Source organism: Tamandua tetradactyla, chromosome 23, assembly GCF_023851605.1.
Source record: "Tamandua tetradactyla isolate mTamTet1 chromosome 23, mTamTet1.pri, whole genome shotgun sequence".
NCBI lineage: Eukaryota > Metazoa > Chordata > Mammalia > Pilosa > Myrmecophagidae > Tamandua > Tamandua tetradactyla.
Genome location: NC_135349.1, coordinates 24,127,257 through 24,146,261, shown reverse-complemented (window position 1 = coordinate 24,146,261; position 19,005 = coordinate 24,127,257). Strand labels below are relative to the sequence as shown.

The following is a 19,005-nucleotide window of genomic DNA, read 5'->3' as shown; positions in this document are numbered from 1 at the left end:
CTGCCCATGTATTAAAAAAAAAAAAAATTAAAAAAAAGCATTGTTTTCCACCTCCTCCTCTTGGAAAATGTGAGTTCCAAGGAGGGCAGGCGGTGGGGCACCCCAGAGGACAGGGGGATGCAGGGTGTTCTTTGCAGCACTCTCAGGCTGGGCGTGGTGGGTCCCCCATTCAGGGGCTTGGGCAGGGTCACGCACGGCCCTTGCCTACCGTGAGGCTCGAATTGTGGCAGTCCTCTGCCCACAGCCTTCCCTGCAAGCTCTCCTCACCTAGTCCTGGAATGCAGCACCCCACTGGAACTTTGTTCTAGTTTGCTAGCTGCCGGAATGCAATATACCAGAAGCGGAATGACTTTTAAAAAGGGGAAATTTAATGAGTTGTTGGTTTACAGTTCTAAGGCTGAGAAAATGTCCCAATTAAAGCAAGTCTATAGAAATGTCCAATCAAAGGCATCCAGGGAAAAAGATACCTTGGTTCAAGAAGGCCGATGAAGTTCAGGGTCTCTCTCTCAAGTGAGATGGCACATGGCGAACAGTCAGGACTTCTCTCTCATCTGGAAGGGCACATGGCGAACACGGCGTCATCTGTTAGCTTTCTCTCCTGGCTTCCGGTTTCATGACGCTCCCCGGGAGGTATTTTCCTTCTTCATCTCCAAAGGTCTCTGGCTGGTGGACTCTCTGCTTTGTGGTGTTGCAGCATTCTCTGCTCTCTCTCAATCTCTCTGAATTTCCAAAATATTTCCTCTTTTATAGGACTCCAGTAAACCAATCAAGACCCACTCAAATGGGTGGAGACATGTCATCCCCTAATCCAGTTAAACAACCATTCTTGACTAAATCACATCACCTAGGGAGATGATCTCATTACAGTTTCAAATATACAGTATTGAATAGGGAGTATTCTACCTTTAAGAAATGGGATTTATATCAAAACATGGCTTTTCTTAGGGGGCATACTTCCTTTCAAACCAGCACAAACTTCCATCCTATGAACATCCAGAGTTGGAGCGCTCACGGCCTCCCAGACTAGCCCCTTCCCCCTGGGTCAGCCACACGAGACAGCCCTGCTCAGCTCTGTGGCTGCAGAAACACTGGGGCCTGGACCTAGGACCCCCACCCTGCCCTGCTCTTTGTCAGAAGGCCACACCCATGCCACACCCTAGGCTACTCCTGGGTGTCACTGCCCTAGGTCAGCCTGGCTCCGCCCCTCTATTTGGCTGACCCTCTCTGAATCTTTGGCCTGGACTCAGTGGGAGCTGGGTGAATGGCTGGGGTGGATCTCCGGTGTGGCCAGCAGGGACAGAACCGGAGATACAAGACGGGCTGGGCAGCTCCTGTGCCCGAACTTGGCCCCCTCTTCAGCCCCCATGGGCTCGTCCTTGTGGAGAGCATCCCCCGGGACCTGGTGCCTGTGGCCAACAGCCTGGATGCACACTGCCCAAGAGAGCATCCACATGGCCTCCCACTACTGGTCCCTGACCAGGCTGACACCAGGATCAATGACAATAAACAAACAAACAAACAAATACATAAATAAAATAAAAGATGAGAATTTTGTTTGTACTTATTTTATATTAAAATATAAGCTAATGGTAGAAACAGGGTAAGATAATGGGTAATTGGAGCTGAAGAGATACAGACTGTGCAACAGGACTAGATACAAAAACTCAAAAATGGACAGCACAATAATACCTAATTGTAAAGTAATCATGTTAAAACACTGAATGAAGCTGCATCTGAGCTATAGGTTTTGTTTGGTTGTTTGTTTGTTTGTTTGTTTTTGTTTTTTGTTTTTTTACTATTATTATTACTTTTATTTCTTTTCTCTATATTAACATTCTATATCTTTGTCTGGTGTGTCGCTAGTTCTTCTAAACCGATGCATATGTACTAAGAAACGATGATCATGCATCTATGTGATGATGTTAAGAATTACTGATTGCATATGTAGAATGGTATGATTTCTAAATGTTGGGTTAATTTCTTTTTTTTTCCGTTAATTAATAAAAAAAATATAAGCTAATGAATTATTTGTTGCAGGATTTATTACAAAATGTAAATAATAAACAATTCACTGAGAGTGTTAACATTCACATATGTAATTAGAGTTTACAAATGTGCAAAACTTCGGGAAGAAACACTTTAAACTTATTTTTCAAACATTCAATAAGCCTATTCCCCCCAAATTTTTGATTCCAAAAAAAGTACAACAGGTTATTACTACCTATGACAAAACATAAGAAACAAGGCAGGGGAGGCAAATATAGACTTGAAAGCCGAAGAATATCCAAGCAATTTTGTCAAGATCCAAAAGATTAAAATCAAAACATCTTTGACAGCATAAAGAAAATAAGTCTTTATAGTTAGATGAAAGATTTGTATATCTTAAATTTAATGTAAAACAGCATTTTCAGATTTCCATTTAGGGATATCATAAACTTGTAGTTCTTGGTAAGTCTAGATATAATGGAATGATCATGTCAAGTTTTTATTCATTATTCTTTTGAGTCTTTAATGATTTTCTTTATTCATTGGACTACGCCAATTTTAGAAATAAAATCCACAACCAGAGCACATATAATGCATATGTTTCTGAAAATACTAAATAGCATAGTATGTCATTAAAATGGTGGCTGTGGTTAAACAAAAAGCAAGCAAAACAAACAAAAGAGACTCGAACTCACATGTGATAAAAAGTTACAAAATAAAACTTTAGAAATGTTATGTTTGCAAAATTTAGAAATTTGTACAGTTTGCACTGCCAATGGAAGAAATCTGGATGTGAGTAAAATGTGTTTGACTATGAATAAGTGAAATTCCCAGTTAACACTGGGTTATGTTTAGCAGCAGTGCATTTGTCTTCATATTTTATATCAAGAACTATGTTCACAAGCAATCGGCTGTAGTTTTGAGTTAACTAAGAAAATGTAAGTTTTAATTCCTGGTTCATTTACTCCTTCCTCCCTTGTTTTAACATCTTCACTTTGAGATCAGGCACTTTGTGCCCAGGAATGCAGCACTGCAAATTTATAAAAAATGTATCCATTGATTGTAGAACAACTGAATTAGATTCATGCAGGGGGAGGAGATCTTCATCTAAAAAACAAAGCACTAAATTATAATTTTACAGTCACAACACAAGCCCCAGATCTTCCTAGGTACAGTGGAGCAACCCATGTCCACTCATTTGTCTGGGGATCATACGCTTTCACTGTATTAAGGTAATTCTGAATATCATACCCTCCAACAGCAGAGAGTTTATCACCAAGTAAACAGACCCTGCATCTTTGATGCTGCTCATAAATGCCACTGCATCCATACGTCTGTTTTGGGACTGCATCTCTCCATACAGTCCGAAAGACTTGAAGGCAAGCTGGATACAGGAGGATCATGCCCTCCAATTGCATTCCTACTCCACTTCTCCTTTTTGACATGTGCAGCGTCCATTTTTTAGTATGAGGATCAAAATATTCTGCTGATTTGAGACAAGTACTTCCATCCTGACCACCAACTGCATACTAAGTCTTTCACTTAGTACAGCCACATCCACCATGCTCCTGGGGGTGGACATAATGGCATCAAAACTTCACTGCTGGGCGGGCCGCGGTGGCTCAGCGGGCAAAGTGCTTGCCTGCTATGCCGGAGGACCTCGGTTCGATTCCCGGCCCCAGCCCATGTAACAAACAAACAAAATACAATAAAACAAGAAAATGTTTAAAGATGTTTCCCTTTCTTCCTCCCTTCCTTCCTTCCATCCTTCCTTCCTTCTCTCTGTCTTTCCTTTGAAAAAAAAAAAAAACTTCACTGCTGAGCCTGAGGATCCCATCTTTATTGTATTCAAATATCTCCAGCCTTCATGCCCTCCTACTGCGTATATGGGACCTTCTAATACAGCTACACCAAGGCCATGCCTGTGTGTGGACACGGGAAGCCTCATATTCCACGTTTTTATTTTGGGGTTGTACTCTCAACAGTGTTCAATGCCTTCAGTCCATCTCTTCCTCCACTCAATTTGTCATCTAACACTGCCTTCTCCCATTCATATTTGCTGCAGGAGTCCATATTTGTATAGAGACCGTAATTTTCAATGCTTGTTGTTCCTTTTGTTGAATCCATTCCTCCAATTACAATTAATGTACCAATAGTTGATTTCCTAGGTTTTGTTCAAGGAATTTGTAACATGGGCCATCTCTCTGGTAATATGTGATACTTCATTGCTTCCATAATCAGTTTCTGACATTCTATATCATTCCGAAAAAAATTATTTTTCCCTGTCTGCCAGGAACCGCAGTACAAGAAGAGGCTGCCTAACATAAGCCAAAAGTTTACTGAGATCTGTTTCTGTTCTAAATCATGATGGACCCAACTAAGAAGTTCATTCAATGTAGTCTCTTCATTAGGGATTTCATGTTGTCACTGGCCAAGAGCTTTGCAATTTTTGGTGGTTGGTAATACAAATTCCTGGCTTCTAATTATTTCCATGAAATGCTCTATAATTGTGAGTCACTTTGTTCAGCATGATTTAGGGCCTGGAAAAATTCATCTGATGAATATGCTTCCATAGTATGAGAGGATGGTAATGTCTGGCTACTATTATTAGTCTGATCAGGGTCTGGAGGCAGCAGGGATCACCACAGGGTGGGGGTGGGGGTGGAGGAGAGCAGCCAGGCCAGAGGAAGAGGGTAGGAGGGTAGGCAGGTGGCGGCTAGCCAAGGAAAGAGATGCTCAGCCCCTCTAGCACCTGGTCCCCTTTCTGACACCCTTACCTTCCCTCACCTCTGTTACCGCTGGCCCCTCCCCCTCGGTCTGGCTCCACCCAGGTCGGGGGTAGGAACTGCTTTGGCCCAATTAATAACTAACAAGAGCAAGGGGGCTAGGCCAGTCTCACTTGTTTTTTATTCCTGTTCTCTGCTGTGCCTGGTATCCCCAGTTCTTAAGTATTTGATTCACATTTTCCATAAAATAACACCCTCCTTAACTGCAGAAGTGAGAGATAGTTGTGTAGCTATGTGAAATGGGGGCGTGAGGACCCTGAAATCTAATTACTTGTGTATAAACTTTTAACTAGTACCTATTTTTATAATCACCTCTCAACCCCACCGACCTTAAGACCTCATCACATCTCCTTGCTTTTTATTAGTATTCCCTCATTCTGAAGGTATTACATTTTGGTTTCCACTATTTTCCTAAGTTTCCACTTCCAACTACTTTCCATCGCCCAAGACTTATTGACATCTGCTATTTCCTCTCCTACAGTCTCTAGTCTGGGGGTTTATACCAATTTTTGGTTCCTCTGCTGTCACCTAAGGAGGAAAGTGCAAACCTTATTCCATATGCTAAAGGTATTGGTCCAGGATCAAGGAAAATACTATATTGTTAATGTATTAATTTTATAGGACTGTAAAAGAAAGATTCAGAACTCCAAGAAACCAAACATTTACCTTAAGTTTTGGAATAAAGTCCTTTTTATTTTTTCTCGCTAGAAATTACTTTATTGATTAAATCAACAGGAATCAGCACAAGATTTAACATATCAGTGACCACCAAAGCCTGAGTTCTGGGGCTCACTCTGCCTCTCCCGGTCCTTTATGGGGCTTAGAGGGAGAAACATCATTAACAGAGACCAGGCCAGATGGTTATGGGTCCTTCTTTCCCAGTTATTGGACAAGCTGCTCAATTCTTGCCCAAAGTAGGAAAAAGCCAATACTTCACAAAAATCTAATAAAGAATTTGACATTGCATTATAAGATCTCTTAGCAATCTGTTTAAATGCTTTTCATTTTGCAATTTACTTAATGTGTGCATATAATTTACTTTTAATAATCCCATTCTCTGTGCAGAAATTAACCCAGTGCAAAGAAAACCCCTTAAAACTGGAATAGTTTCATTTTGCCCTTGGAAACAATGAACAGGTCACTCTGCTCCTCTTTTACCCAGGAGATGAACAAACCTCCCCCCAAAGCAAAAACGTTACTTTCGATCTTGGAATATGCACAAAGGCGGCTTTTAATAGGCAGCTGGAACTAGGCAGGTGGACTTCTAGGCAGGTCAAGCCCAATACCCAGAAATTTCTTTTTAAAATCAACTCTTGAGAACCATCCATGATTGTGCACGAAGGCTCTGAAGTCCGAACAACTTCCGTTCTATTTCACGAACTAGGCTCAGAGGAGGCATTGGAGTTGTCAGGGGCGGCAGCAGCAGCAGCAGCAGCCCCACGAGGTAAGACCTCAATAACTCGAGGCTTGTCAATGATCCGGGCCGTCCGATTTCCCTTTTCCACAATACCCACGATCCACGCTTGGTGACCCTCTCCGTACTTGGAAGATTTGATTTCGGAACAAAAGCGAGCCGCCTGTTCTCTCGGCAGACAGATCAGTAACCCTCCCGAGGTTTCTGCTGAGGTTCCTTGAAGGAGCCCGAAGCGCCCGCTGGCCTTGCTGATGGCCGCCATCTTGGCAATAATCGGCAGATTATGAATGACGAAGGACACCTCATTTCTTTGTTCTTGCGCGAGGTTCTGCGCGTGTCCTAGAATGCCGAAGCCTGTGATATCTGTGGCGGCGTGGGCATTAAACGTGTGCATTAACCCGGCAGCAATTCTGTTGAGGGTGGCCATATTGAACATAGCCTCCTGATAAGCCAGCTCCACCTCTTCTCTGGACACCACCATTTTGATCTTATTCCACCTTTCAGGGTTATCAAGCCACTGGTGGGCATTGACGGCAACTTGGGTTCCTAAGGGTTTGGTCAACACCAGCACGTCGCCAACCACTGCACTGTCAGGCATGATGAACTCATTTGGCTGACACACCACGGTGGCGACCCCGCCAACGATAATCCAAGGGTTCACCACAGTCTGCCCACCGGTCACCGCAGTGCCGCCTTCCTCGGCGGCATCGCGAAAGCCTCGGATCAAGAGGGGTGTTATCTTTTCCCTCTCCTCCTCGCTCATGCTCTGGCTGACGCTGAGCAACATCAACATGTTGTCACATTCAGTAATGCCCATGGCGTACAGGTCGCTCAGCACGTTGGCGCAAGCTATGCGCCCCATCATGTAAGGGTCCTCCACCAAGGGGTAAAAGAAATCTGTGGTCTGCACCAGCGACAGGCCCCCGTGCCTCAGGGGTATGACGCAGGAGTCAAGCCCAATACCCAGAGTTGGGAAATTGGGGCCGGGTCCCGCCCCGGCTGGCAGGCCGGCCTCCTGGGTCGCCTCCTCAGGGCCTCCGACAAGGCCCCCAGCCAGCGGGGGCCGCACGTCGGGCCGCATCAGTCCCGCCAGGAGTTTGAGCAGCGTCTCCTGGGGGACCTTGCAGCCTCAGCCCTTCATGCCGGAGAAGCCCGTCAGCCGCCAGCTGGGGCTCAGGCCCAACGCCTGGGGCTCGAAGGGCCGGTAGCTCGAAAAGCCCCGGCCCAAAGGAAAGCCCGCCGGGCCCGAGGAGCCTTCCGCCACCGCCGCCGCCATCGCCTCTCCGCTGGCGCCGGTCGCCGCGGCTTCCGCCATCATGCCTGCCCGACAGAGAGGGGAAGAGAGCAGAGAGGTCCCTTTTAGTTTCCACCCAGGATAATATAAAGGAACAGTCAGCGATTACCCTCAAAGGCTCTCACCAGATCAAAACGCGCCGCACGAGGGACTCCAAGCTCTTCCGAACCTGGAGCGCCCGGCCTTCCTTATTTATAGCCGCAGTGATTGACAGCCAGGCCATCCAATGGGAACTTTGGCACCGAGAGGCGGGTTTCCTTCAGTCTAAAAGACCTATTAGAAATTATCCAGCGGCTTGCAAAATTGGGAGCCGCGAGATTGCGGAATATCACGTGCTTCGGTTCTCTCCCGCTTATAATTGAAAAAACCTCTTGGGAGCGGCTGGCGGAACTCCGCTTTCCTAGAGTCAGTTTATCGAGTGCAGCATTCTCCCCGAGAGGGGTCGATTGGTCACCTGGCAAACCTCATGGAGGTCAGAATTGTCCAGAGGTCACTTTGGCAGCGCACGTGGTCAATCCAAGGTAGGAAAAGAGCCCAAGGAAAAAATTGGAACGAATGAGAACCTTCTATGACAATGCTACCCTTAGGTAAGCAAACGGCAGCATCAGAAGAACGAAATTTAAAAATGAACTTTAAAGATTTGGACTGAAAGGTCAGCCACCAGTTTGGGTTCTGGTGGTGTTTCCGCCACTAAACTACCTGTGTGAGTCACTTTCCTGCAAAGGGCATCAGTTGGCTCATCTGTACAACAGAGTAGCTTAAGTAGGGCTCTTCTATTCTAAAGTTTCTTTCTCTAATATATGTAAGAATTGTGGCGGTTCGCCAATTATGTTTAAATTACAAGTGCCCACAATACCTTTGACCGGCCAGTCCCAATTTTAGAACTTTATGGACCCGTCGGTGGGGGAAATGATACACATATGGGGTTATTTACAGCCGTGGCGTTTGCAATATCAGAATACTGGAAACAACTTAAAGGTTTATCAGTTATAATTAGGTTAAATCGTGATGATTTATATAATAAAGACTGCCATGCAACTGTAGAAGAGAAAGAATATTTATGTAGTTATATTAATGATAGGGTCTGATGAGCCCAGTTCTGAATGTTTTTCATGTATTAACTAATTTAATTCTCATAAAAACATTATGATATAGGGTTCCTCTCCTCTTTTACAGATAAGAAGTATGAGACACAATTAAATGGCCCGTTCAAGGTCACAGCCAGTTCAGAATGGAGCTGGGATATGAATCCAGGCATTTGGCTCCGGAAGCTACAGTCCTAATCACCAAGTTGTACTGCTTATGCAGTTTGTTAAGTGAAACAAGCAAGCTGCTGAATTATATGTATAGAATGCTACTAGTTGTTGCAAAATGGGGAAATCTATGCAGAGCACGTTTCTGCAAGGGTGATCACCAGAAGCTGATACTAAGCTTCTGGGGAGGGAAATGAGGGACAGGAGACTTTCATTGTACTAAAGTACCCTTTTGTTCCTCTAACATATGGAACTTTTTTTTTTTAAACTTATTTCAAAATAATACAAATCCCATACAGAGAACTCGGTCATCCCTAGATATCCAGATCCATAAATTTTAACATTTTGTGACATGGAAAACTTTTTGAAAGCATTTAAAATTTGAATGTACTACCTATTTGAAAAATGATTGCTTATGGAATTACTAAACTGGTACAATCATTTTGGAAAAGAGCTTGGCCTTAACTAATTAAGTTGAACACATGTAAAACCAGCAACCCAGCAATTCCTCCTGTAGGAAATATCCTAGAAAAACTCTTACACATGCCCCAGGAGACATAACAAGAATGACTGTAAAACACGAAACACTGAAAACAGCCCATGTGTCAATTAAGAGGGTAATGCATAAACAAATTGTGGTATGCTGTTCTAGTTTGCTAGCTGCTGGAATGCAATATACCAGAAATGGAATGGCTTTTAAAAGGGAGAATTTAATGAGTTGCAAGTTTACAGATTTAAGACCGAGAAAATGTCCCAATTAAAACAAGTCTATAGAAATGTCCAATCAAAGGCATCCAGGGAAAGATACCTTGGTTCAAGAAGGCCGATGAAGTTCAGGGTCTCTCTCTCAAGTGAGACGGCACATGGTGAACACAGTCAGGGCTTCTCTCTCGGCTGGAAGGGCACATGGCGAATAGGGTGTCATCTGCTAGCTTTGTCTCCTGGCTTCCTGTTTCATGAAGCTCCCCGGGAGGCATTTTCCTTCTTTATCTCCAAAGGTCACTGGCTGGTGGACTCTCTGCTTCGTGGTGCTGCAGCATTCTCTGCTCTCTCTGAATCGCTCATTCTCCAAAATGTTTCCTCTTTTATAGGACTTCAGAAACTAATCAAGACCCACTCAAATGCGTGGAGACATGTCATCCCTAATCCAGTTTAACAACCATTCTTAACTAAATCACATCAACCAGGGAAATGATCCCATTACAGTTTCAAATATACAGTATTGAATAGGGATTGTTCTAACTAAGAAATGGGATTTATATTAAAACATGGCTTTTCTTAGGGGGCATACTTCCCCTCAAACCGTGCACATATGCCCACACAGTGGACTATTATCTGTGACAATGACTGAATTGTAACTACAGGTATCATCAATTTGGATAATCTCAGAAAGGAAATGTAAGTAAGAAGCAAATTACATAAGACTTCATAAACTAAAATACCATTTACATAAAGTTTAAGATGAGACAGAGCTAAATATAATAATCTATTATTAGGAGATAGGTAAATGATAAAAAATATATATTTTTAAAGGCAGGAAATGAATAATCATGAACAAAAGCAACATCTGCTGTAGTGATTCTTTTTTGGGAGGGGCTCATAGGGGGCTCCTGGGTGGTAGATACAAGGGAATTTTTAAAACTGTATGTATACATTTTCTGGCACTCTTTGAAATATATATGTTGCATTTCAATTTTTTTTCTTTTTAAGTGAAAGAATGCTACATTTCAGAATTACGAAAAGAAAAGAAAATAGTGGGCACACCACGGTGGCTCGGCAGGCAGAATACTCACCTGCCATGCTGGAGACCCAGGTTCGATTCTCGGTGCCTGCCCATGCCAAAAAAAAAAAAAAAAAGATAGTGAAAAAGCTAGAGATGTGGAAGCAAATGACCTAGGTGTGACTTCTGGAGCTGCTTTTAGTGAGCTGTGTGACCTGGAGCAAGTCGTTTAACCTTTCTCTGCCCCAGAGTTTCCATTTCTGTGAAATGAAGATTATACGCTTGACTGAGGGGCACAGATTCTGCTTAAGGACCCTGTGAGAACTTCAGTGTTAAAAAGTTATCTGCAAGGTGTTCAGCATATTATCCATGAGAAGGTTCCTCATATCACTAAGGGAGAAAACAAAAGCCCTCCCTGAAGTCTATAATCCCCTGAGTTAAAAAGTGACTAAATCAGGTGTCCCTGGTCACATGCGTACTTAGTTCTTTGGACTTTCCCCTCCTCAGTCTTTCGCACACTTTGTTGACTCCTCATTTCTGCGATAATTCCATTACTCATTGTCTACCCACACCTCGCCCCCTCGGTGTGTAAGCTCCATAGGACCACAGCTGCTCTGCTTTGTCCACCCTGGTTTCCTCAGCCCTTTGCATAGTAACAGCATACGTTGAATGAAAAAAATAAGCTTATGCAGTTATCTGTATAACTTGCTGAGTACATAGGACAAGTGAGGCTTTAATAAATGCCCCTCATTTATTAATCCTCCCAGCAGCCCCAGGCAACTGGTTTATGATGTCCATTTTTTAAACTTTTTTTTATCGTATAGTATAACATATACAAAGCCAAGAAATAAAAAAGCAATAGTTTTCAAACTCTTCAACAAATAGTTACAGGACTGATCCCAGAGTTTGTCATGAGCTACCATTAACATCGTCTCAGATTTTTCCTTCTAGCTGCTTCAGAATATAGGAGGCTAGAAGGCTTAAATATTTTCTTATCATCACAGTTGACTTTTTTAAAATCTTTTTTTTGTGTGAAAAATAACATATATACAAAAAAATTATAGATTTCAAAGATTTCAATTAGTTGTAGAACATATTTCAGAGTTTGACATGGGTTACAATTCCATGATTTTAGGTTTTTACTTCTAGCTGCTCTAAAATACTGGAGACTAAAAGAAATATCAATTTAATGATTCAGCATTCATATTCATTTGTTAAATCCTATCTTCTTTGTATAACTCCACCATCACCTTTGATCTTTCCATCCCTCTCTTTAGGGGTGTTTGGGCTATGGCCATTCTGAATTTTTCATATTAGAAGGGGCTGTCACCAATATGGGGTAGGGAGATGGAACTATCTGATGTTCTGGAGAGGCTATAGCCTCTAGGTTTCAGGATATATCTGGACCAGGGACCCATCTGGAGAGTGTAGGTTTCTGTCAAGTTACTCTAGTGCCTGGAACCCTTGTGGAATCTTATATATTGCCCTACATGTTCTTTAGGATTGGTCGAAATGGTCCTGGCTGGGGGTTGGCAGGTTACAGTAGGGAGCAAGGTCTAACTGAAACTTGCATAAGAGCAACTTCAACTCTCTTTGAACTCTCTCTGCCACTGATACTTTTTTAGTTACACTTCTTTTCCCCTTTTGGTCAGAATGGAATTTTTTTTAAAAACTTTTTTTTGTTAATTAAAAAAAATTAACAAACAAAACATTAAGATATCATTCCATTCTACATATACAATCAGTATTTCTTAATATCATCACATAGTTGCATATTCATCATTTCTTAGAACATTTGCATCAATTTAGAAAAATAAAAAGACAACAAAAAAGAAATAAAGCAATAATAGAGAAAAATAAGATTATACATACCATACCCCTTACCCCTCGCTTTCATTTACCACTAGCATTTCAAACTAAATTTATTTTAACATTTGTTCCCCCTATTATTTATTTTTATTCCATATGTTCTACTCTTCTGTAGATATAGTAGCTAAAAGGAGCATCAGACACAAGGTTTTCACATTCACAGAGTTTCATTGTGAAAGCTATATCATTGTTCCATCATCATCAAGAAACATGGCTACTGGAACACAGCTCTACATTTTCAGGCAGTTCCCTCCAGCCTCTCCGCTACATCTTGAACGACAAGGTGATATCTACTTAATGCATAAGAATAACCTCCAGGATAACCTCTCGATTCTGTTTGGAATCTCTCAGCCATTGACACTTAGTCTCATTTCACTCTTCCCCCTTTGGTCAAGAAGGTTCTCTCAATCCCTTGATGTTAATTCTCAGCTCATTCTAGGGTTTTTCTCAGTCCCTTGATGCTGAGTCTCAGTTCATTCCGGGATCTCTGTCCCACGTTGCCAGGAAGGTCCACACCCCTGGGAGTCATGTCCCACGCAGAGATGGGGAGGGTGGTGAGACTGCTCGTCATGTTGGCTGGAGAGAGAGGCCACATCTGAGCAACAAAAGAGGCTCTCTTGGGGGTGAGTCTTAGGCCTAAATTTTAAGTAGACTTGACCTATTCTTTGTGGGGTTAAGTTTCATATGAACAAACCCCAAGCCTGGGGGCTCAGCCTATAGCTTTGGTTGTCCACACTGCTTGTGAGAATATCAAGAATTCAACTTGGGGAAGTTGAATTTCTCCCCGCTCTCACCATTCCCCGAAGGGGGCTTGCAAATACTTTTCCAGTCACTGATCAAATCACTCTGGGATTCATCGGGCATCACTCTGCAGAATGGAATTTTTGATCCTGCGGTGCCAGGTCTGAATTCATCCTGGAAGGGGCTGTCACCAATACAGGGTAGGGAGATGAAACAATCTGATGTTCTGGGAGTCATCTCACACATTGCCAGGGAGACTTTCACCCCTGGATGTCATGTCCCACGTAGGGGGGAGGGCAATGATTTCACTTGCAGAGTTGGGCTTAGAGAGACTGAGGCCACATCTGAGCAACAACAGAGGTCCTCCAGAAGTTACTCTTAGACATACTTATAAGTAGTCTAAGCTTCTCTGCTACCTACGAATAATCCTCATGATCAATGGCATGGCCTATTGATTTGGATGTCTCTAAAGTTTGACACAGTATCAGGGGATTCCCTGATGGTAAGGTTTAATAGTTCCATATTCTTTCTCCCCTCCTCAGGGGACTTTTCCAATATTTTGATTACCTGGTTAATATACTCTAGGATGTTTCCAGGCATTACAATAATCTATACAGTATTAAAGGGTCTCTTTCTTATTCTGGGCTCCCTGTGTTTCAGCTGTTCAAATGAGCTATACAGATAGGATGAGTTAGATTATGCACTACAGAAAATTTCAGTTCCAGACCAAATAAATCTTTCTTCCATTGGTCTCAAAGAGTATGTGTGGTTCTAAAATATAGACGCTGTCTTCCTTACCCCTATGTTCTAAATTACTTTAACCCCAACCTGTTCAGCTTCATCCTTATCTCTAAATATCAGGTTATATATATAAAACAGCCTCTCAAAATCCAGAAATAATAATCACCACTCTGGACTTAATGTGTCTGCTCTAAAAGCTTACAGTCTAGGCCCATATTTTCTTATAAGCATTTTCTGAAAGTGACCATACCGTTGTTGTTCTTTTGTTTCTGGCTTATTTTGTCTCACCAAATGTCCCACATGTTCATTCACATCGTTGCATGCCTCATGACTTTGCTCCTTTTTGTAGCAGCACAACCTTCGTTCATAAGTATACACCATGGAACGCCAATCTACTTCTCTGTCAGTGCATCCTTCAGCCACCTGCATTCATTGGGCATCATGTATGGGGCTCAAAGTCCACAGTCCATCAACATTCTCAATTTTAGATAATTTCATTATTCCCAAGAGACAGAAAACCAATAAACGCACCCTCACCAAATAGGAAATCTAAACCTCTTAACTCTTGTCTCTCACCCCATTATTTACCTCTGCTGTTGCTGTGGTAGTGCTGATGGTTTCCTTTTGAATGTAGCTCATAGTATATAATAGCAGTTTTCCCCCTGTACCCTGGACTTAAACACTCTTTGTACACGAATCATCTCTTTGAAGTAATTCTTGCAAGAACTAGTTCATATTTCTAGTGTTTATTAGTGGGACATGTAGGTCTGTACAACCCCTTTCAACCTTGTTCATCTTCAATATGGTAATATTATTTATAGACCCACTAGAAAATCACCTTCACTCCTATCTATTCCCTTACATTGGAATTCAACCTCATTAGATAACGGTTCACCCATCTCTAGCATATATATATCTCTAAGTCCCCTATATTCTTTCTTATAAGCCTCTGATCATACCTTTATGCTGGTCATAAAAGTAGAATCATACAGTTCCTATCCTTTTGTGTCTGGCTAATTTCACTCAGCATTATGTCCTCAAGGCTCATCCATCTTGTCACATGCTTCATCGTTTTGTTTTACTGCTGCATAATATTCAATTGTGTGTATTGTTCTAGTTTGCTAGCTGTCGGAATGCAATATACCAGAAATGGAATGGCTTTTAAAAGGGGGGAATTTAATGAGTTGCTAGTTTACAGTTCTAAGGCCGAGAAAATGTCCCAATTAGAAATGTCCAATCAAAGGCATGCAGGGAAAGATGCCTTGGTTCAAAAAGGCCGATGGAGTTCAGGATTTCTCTCTCAAGTGAGAAGGCACATGGCGAACACAGTTAGGGCTTCTCTCTCTCGGCTGGAAGGGCACATGGCGAATACGGCGTCATCTGCTAGTTTACTCTCCTGGCTTCTGGTTTCATGAAACTCCCTGGGAGGCATTTTCCTTCTTCATCTCCAAAGGTCGCTGGCTGGTGGACTCTCTGCTTTGTGGTGCTGCAGCATTCTCTGCTCTCTCTGAATCTCTCACTCTCCAAAATATTTCCTCTTTTATAGAGCTCCAATAAACCAATCAAGATCCACCCAGATGGGCGGAGACATGTCATCCCCTAATCCAGTTTAACAACCATTCTTGACTAAATCACATCAACCAGGGAGATGATCTCATTACAGTTTCAAACATACAGCATTGAGTAGAGATTATTCTACCTTTATGAAATGGGATTTATATTAAAACATGGCTTTTCTTAGGGGGCATACTTCCTTTCAAACCAGCACATGTATATACCACATTTTGTTGATTCATTCGTCTGTTGATGGGCATTTGGTTTGTTTCCATCTTTTGGCGATTGTGAGTAATGCTACTATGAACATCGGTGTGCAAATGTCTGTTTGTGTCATTGAAGAGCTTTCAGCTCTTCTGGGTATATACCAGGTAGTACTATTGCTGGGTCATAGGGCAACTTGATATTTAGTTTCCTAAGGAACCGCCAGTCTTCCACAGTGGCTGCACCATTATACATTCCCACCAACAGTGCCTAAGTGTCTCAGTTTCTCCACATCCTTTCCAACATTTATAGTTTCCTGTTGGCTTAATGGCAGCTATTCTTATAGGTGTGAGGTGGTATCTCATTATACTCTTGATCTGAATTTCCCTTATAGCTAATGCAAATGAGCATCTCTTCATGTGCTTTGAGCCATCTGTAGTTGCTCTTCAGAAAAATGCCTGTTCATATCTTTAGCCCATTAATGATGTCTGTTGTACAAACGAGGAAACTGAGGACAGGAGAGGTTAGGACCATTGGCCCAGCGTCATGGTTGGGAAGCAACAGTGAGAATGCAAACTTAGACTTGTCCCACCTGGTAGCCAGGTGCTCTTATCTCACCCGGTGACCCTACCATGATCCTCAAGCACGCAGGACTCTTGGGGGGAAGGTTTTTGTTTGTTTTTAATTTTTATTGTAGTAACATATGTAAACCATAACATTTCCCATTTTAACCACTTTAAAGTATACAATTCGGTGGTATTAATTCCACTCGCAGATTTGTGCCTCCATCACCATCTGGGGAAAGTTTTCATCCAGAATGTTCTTTGCCACTTCTACTTGGGAACACACAGGCCAGAGCAACGGATGTCAGAAATTTGTCTTGGTCAGTGACCAGCCCACTGGGCTCAGAATGACAGCTTCAGTGACCTTGTGCAGAAGTTTCAGGTGGGTTTCTGCTCGAGAACTAGCTTTGCCATTGTGCTTCAGGAGCTTTCAAAAGCATCCTTTTTATCGTTTTCTTGTCTCTCACTGAGAGATCTTTGAACCATCTTTGCCATCCGGGGTAAAGCATGTGGGTCAAAGCTTACAAAGGTAAAAACCTGGGGGCAGGGTGAAGATGGGGGACAGGGGAGCAGACAAAGGAGAAGAAAGAGGAGCTTGGAACAATGAGAGCGCCCCAAATACCAGCCCCTCATTTGTCTTCCAAACACAACAAAAGCGTTAGAGCTAGTTAGGGACTTTTTTTTTCCTTTTCCATTATGATGGCCATTAAGAGTTATAACATTATGCTTTTTTGATTACCAAGCAGTCTGTTGTCATAGAAAAATCACAAAATAGAGCGCAATAATAAGGTGGAAAATTAAAATTGCCGAAAGTCCCACTTCCTAGAGAGAAGTTTGATGGACACCTCAGCCTGTACTATTTTAGACATTTTCCTTTGTGTAGGGCCGCCACCTCACATTCACCTCCAGGGGGTGCCCTGCCACCCTCACCCAGTGTGAAGCTCTATGTATGCGTACAATTAAAAAAAAAAAAACAACCGGAAAATGAGATCATCTCTTAAGATGATCTAGTAAGAAGTAAAAGGGTGGCTGTAAAAAATACGTGGCACATAATAGATGCTCAACATTCCGCTCCCCCATCCCAGGTTTGTTCAACAAATATTTGTTGAGACCTTCCTCTTGGCCAGGAACTGGGGGTACAGCAGTGACCACAACGCACAAACACCCCTGTCCCGGAGCTGACACACGAGTTGGAGGAGACAGCAATAAATCAGATCAACATTGGTCAGGGAAAGATAGATGCTGAAGAAAAAGCGATCTAAAGGGAAGGGATGGAAGTGTGATGCATGAATATGTGAGTGCAGGAAACCTTCAACACTGAGGCCAGAGAAGGCCTCCTTGAGAAGGTGACCTTGAAGTAACGGCCTGAATGAAGGGAGGAATAAATATGCAGATACATGGGAAAGAGTGTTTCAGGCAGAAGGAATAGTGAATGCAAAGGTCCTGAGGCAGGAATACCTGGGAGATGTTCCATGAACAGGATGGAGGTTGGTGATTTGGCTCAGGTGGGGAGGAAGAGGCAGTGGTAGGACATAGGGTCAGAGAGGTGTCGGGGTAGGGTGGCACAAGATGAGGTGCTTCACAGGCCTGCTGGACTGGTCTTATCTGTCTGAGGCCTTATTTTTTATTTTTATTCATTTATTTTTTAAATACTAAAAAACACCGAACAAACGCAAACATTCGTATTTTGATCATTCCATCCTACGTATATAATCAGTAATTCACAATATCATCACATAGTTGCATATTCATTATCATGATCATTTCTTGCAACATTTGCATCAATTCAGAAAAAGAAATAAAACGAAAACAGAAAAAAAAATTATACATACCATACCCCTGACCCCTCCCTTTCATTAATCACTAACATTTCAAACTAGATTTATTTTAACATTTGTTCCCCCTATTATTTATTTTTATTCCATATGTTTTACTTATCTGTTGATAAGGTAGATAAAAGGAGCATCAGACACAAGGTTTTCACCATCACACAGTCACATTGTGAAAGCTATATCATTATACAATCATCTTCAAGAAACATGGCTACTGGAACACAGCTCTACATTTTCAGGCAGTTTCCTCCAGCCTCTCCATTACATCTTTTCTTTTTTTTTTTTTTACATGGGCAGGCACCGGGAATCGAACCCGGGTCCTCTGGCATGGCAGGCAAGCATTCTTGCCTGCTGAGCCACCGTGGCCGGCCCTTTCCATTACATCTTGACTAACAAGGTGATATCTACTTAATGCTTAATAATAACCTGCAGGATAACCTCTTGACTCTGTTTGGAATCTCTCAGCCATTGACACTTTATTTTGTCTCATTTCACTCTTCTCCCTTTTGGTCGAGAAGGTTTTCTCAATTCCTCAATGCTGAGTCTAAACTCATTCCAGGATTTCTGTCCCACGTTGCCAGGAAGGTCCACACCCCTGGAAGTCATGTCCCGCATAGACAGGGGGAGGGTGGTGAGTTTGCTTGTTGTGCTGGCTGGAGAGAGAGGCCACATCTGAGCAACAAAAAAGGTTCTCTTGGGGGTGACTCTTAGGCCTAATTTTAAGTAGGCCTAACCTATGCTTTGTGGGATTAAGTTTCATATGAACAAACCCCAAGACTGGGGGCCCAGTGAGGCCTTATCTTTTAATCTGCAGTCAACCCCCAGCATCCCAGAACCTCTGAAGTGCCTTCCCCTCCACCAGCCTGAGTGCCCACCACCCTGGCCCAGCGTCCAGTGTTCCCCCACTGATCTGGGCCCGACACAGTCCAGCCCCAGCCCCAGTTCTCAGCTTCCACCTTCCCTCTGCTTGCCTCCATGGGGCTTTCTGCAGTAGGCGCTGCCTCAGGAAGCTTGGGAGGTGACACCCACGGCCTCAGCCCTCACACCT

The 19,005-nt window shown here is 42.8% G+C and overlaps 1 protein-coding gene and 1 pseudogene across 2 annotated transcripts; both read right to left on the bottom strand.

The window, feature by feature from the left end:
- Positions 1 to 1,243: 1,243 nt before the first annotated feature.
- On the bottom strand, positions 1,244 to 5,339 carry LOC143666726 (kelch-like protein 5 pseudogene; annotated as a pseudogene).
- A 100-nt stretch (positions 5,340 to 5,439) lies between these two features.
- Positions 5,440 to 9,781, bottom strand: SEPHS2 (selenophosphate synthetase 2). Of its 2 annotated transcripts, none has more exons than XM_077141240.1 (2): positions 9,542 to 9,781; positions 5,440 to 7,506 (listed from the first exon to the last, which is right to left on the bottom strand). In XM_077141240.1, the coding sequence occupies exon 2, from the start codon at positions 7,502 to 7,504 to the stop codon at positions 6,146 to 6,148; it is 1,359 nt and encodes a 452-aa protein (XP_076997355.1). In that variant the 5' UTR covers positions 7,505 to 7,506; positions 9,542 to 9,781; the 3' UTR covers positions 5,440 to 6,145. The 2 variants fall into 2 exon arrangements, with proteins under 2 accessions (XP_076997355.1, XP_076997354.1); XM_077141239.1 differs by lacking the exon at positions 9,542 to 9,781 and adding an exon at positions 7,606 to 7,727.
- Between the last annotated feature and the right edge of the window lie 9,224 nt (positions 9,782 to 19,005).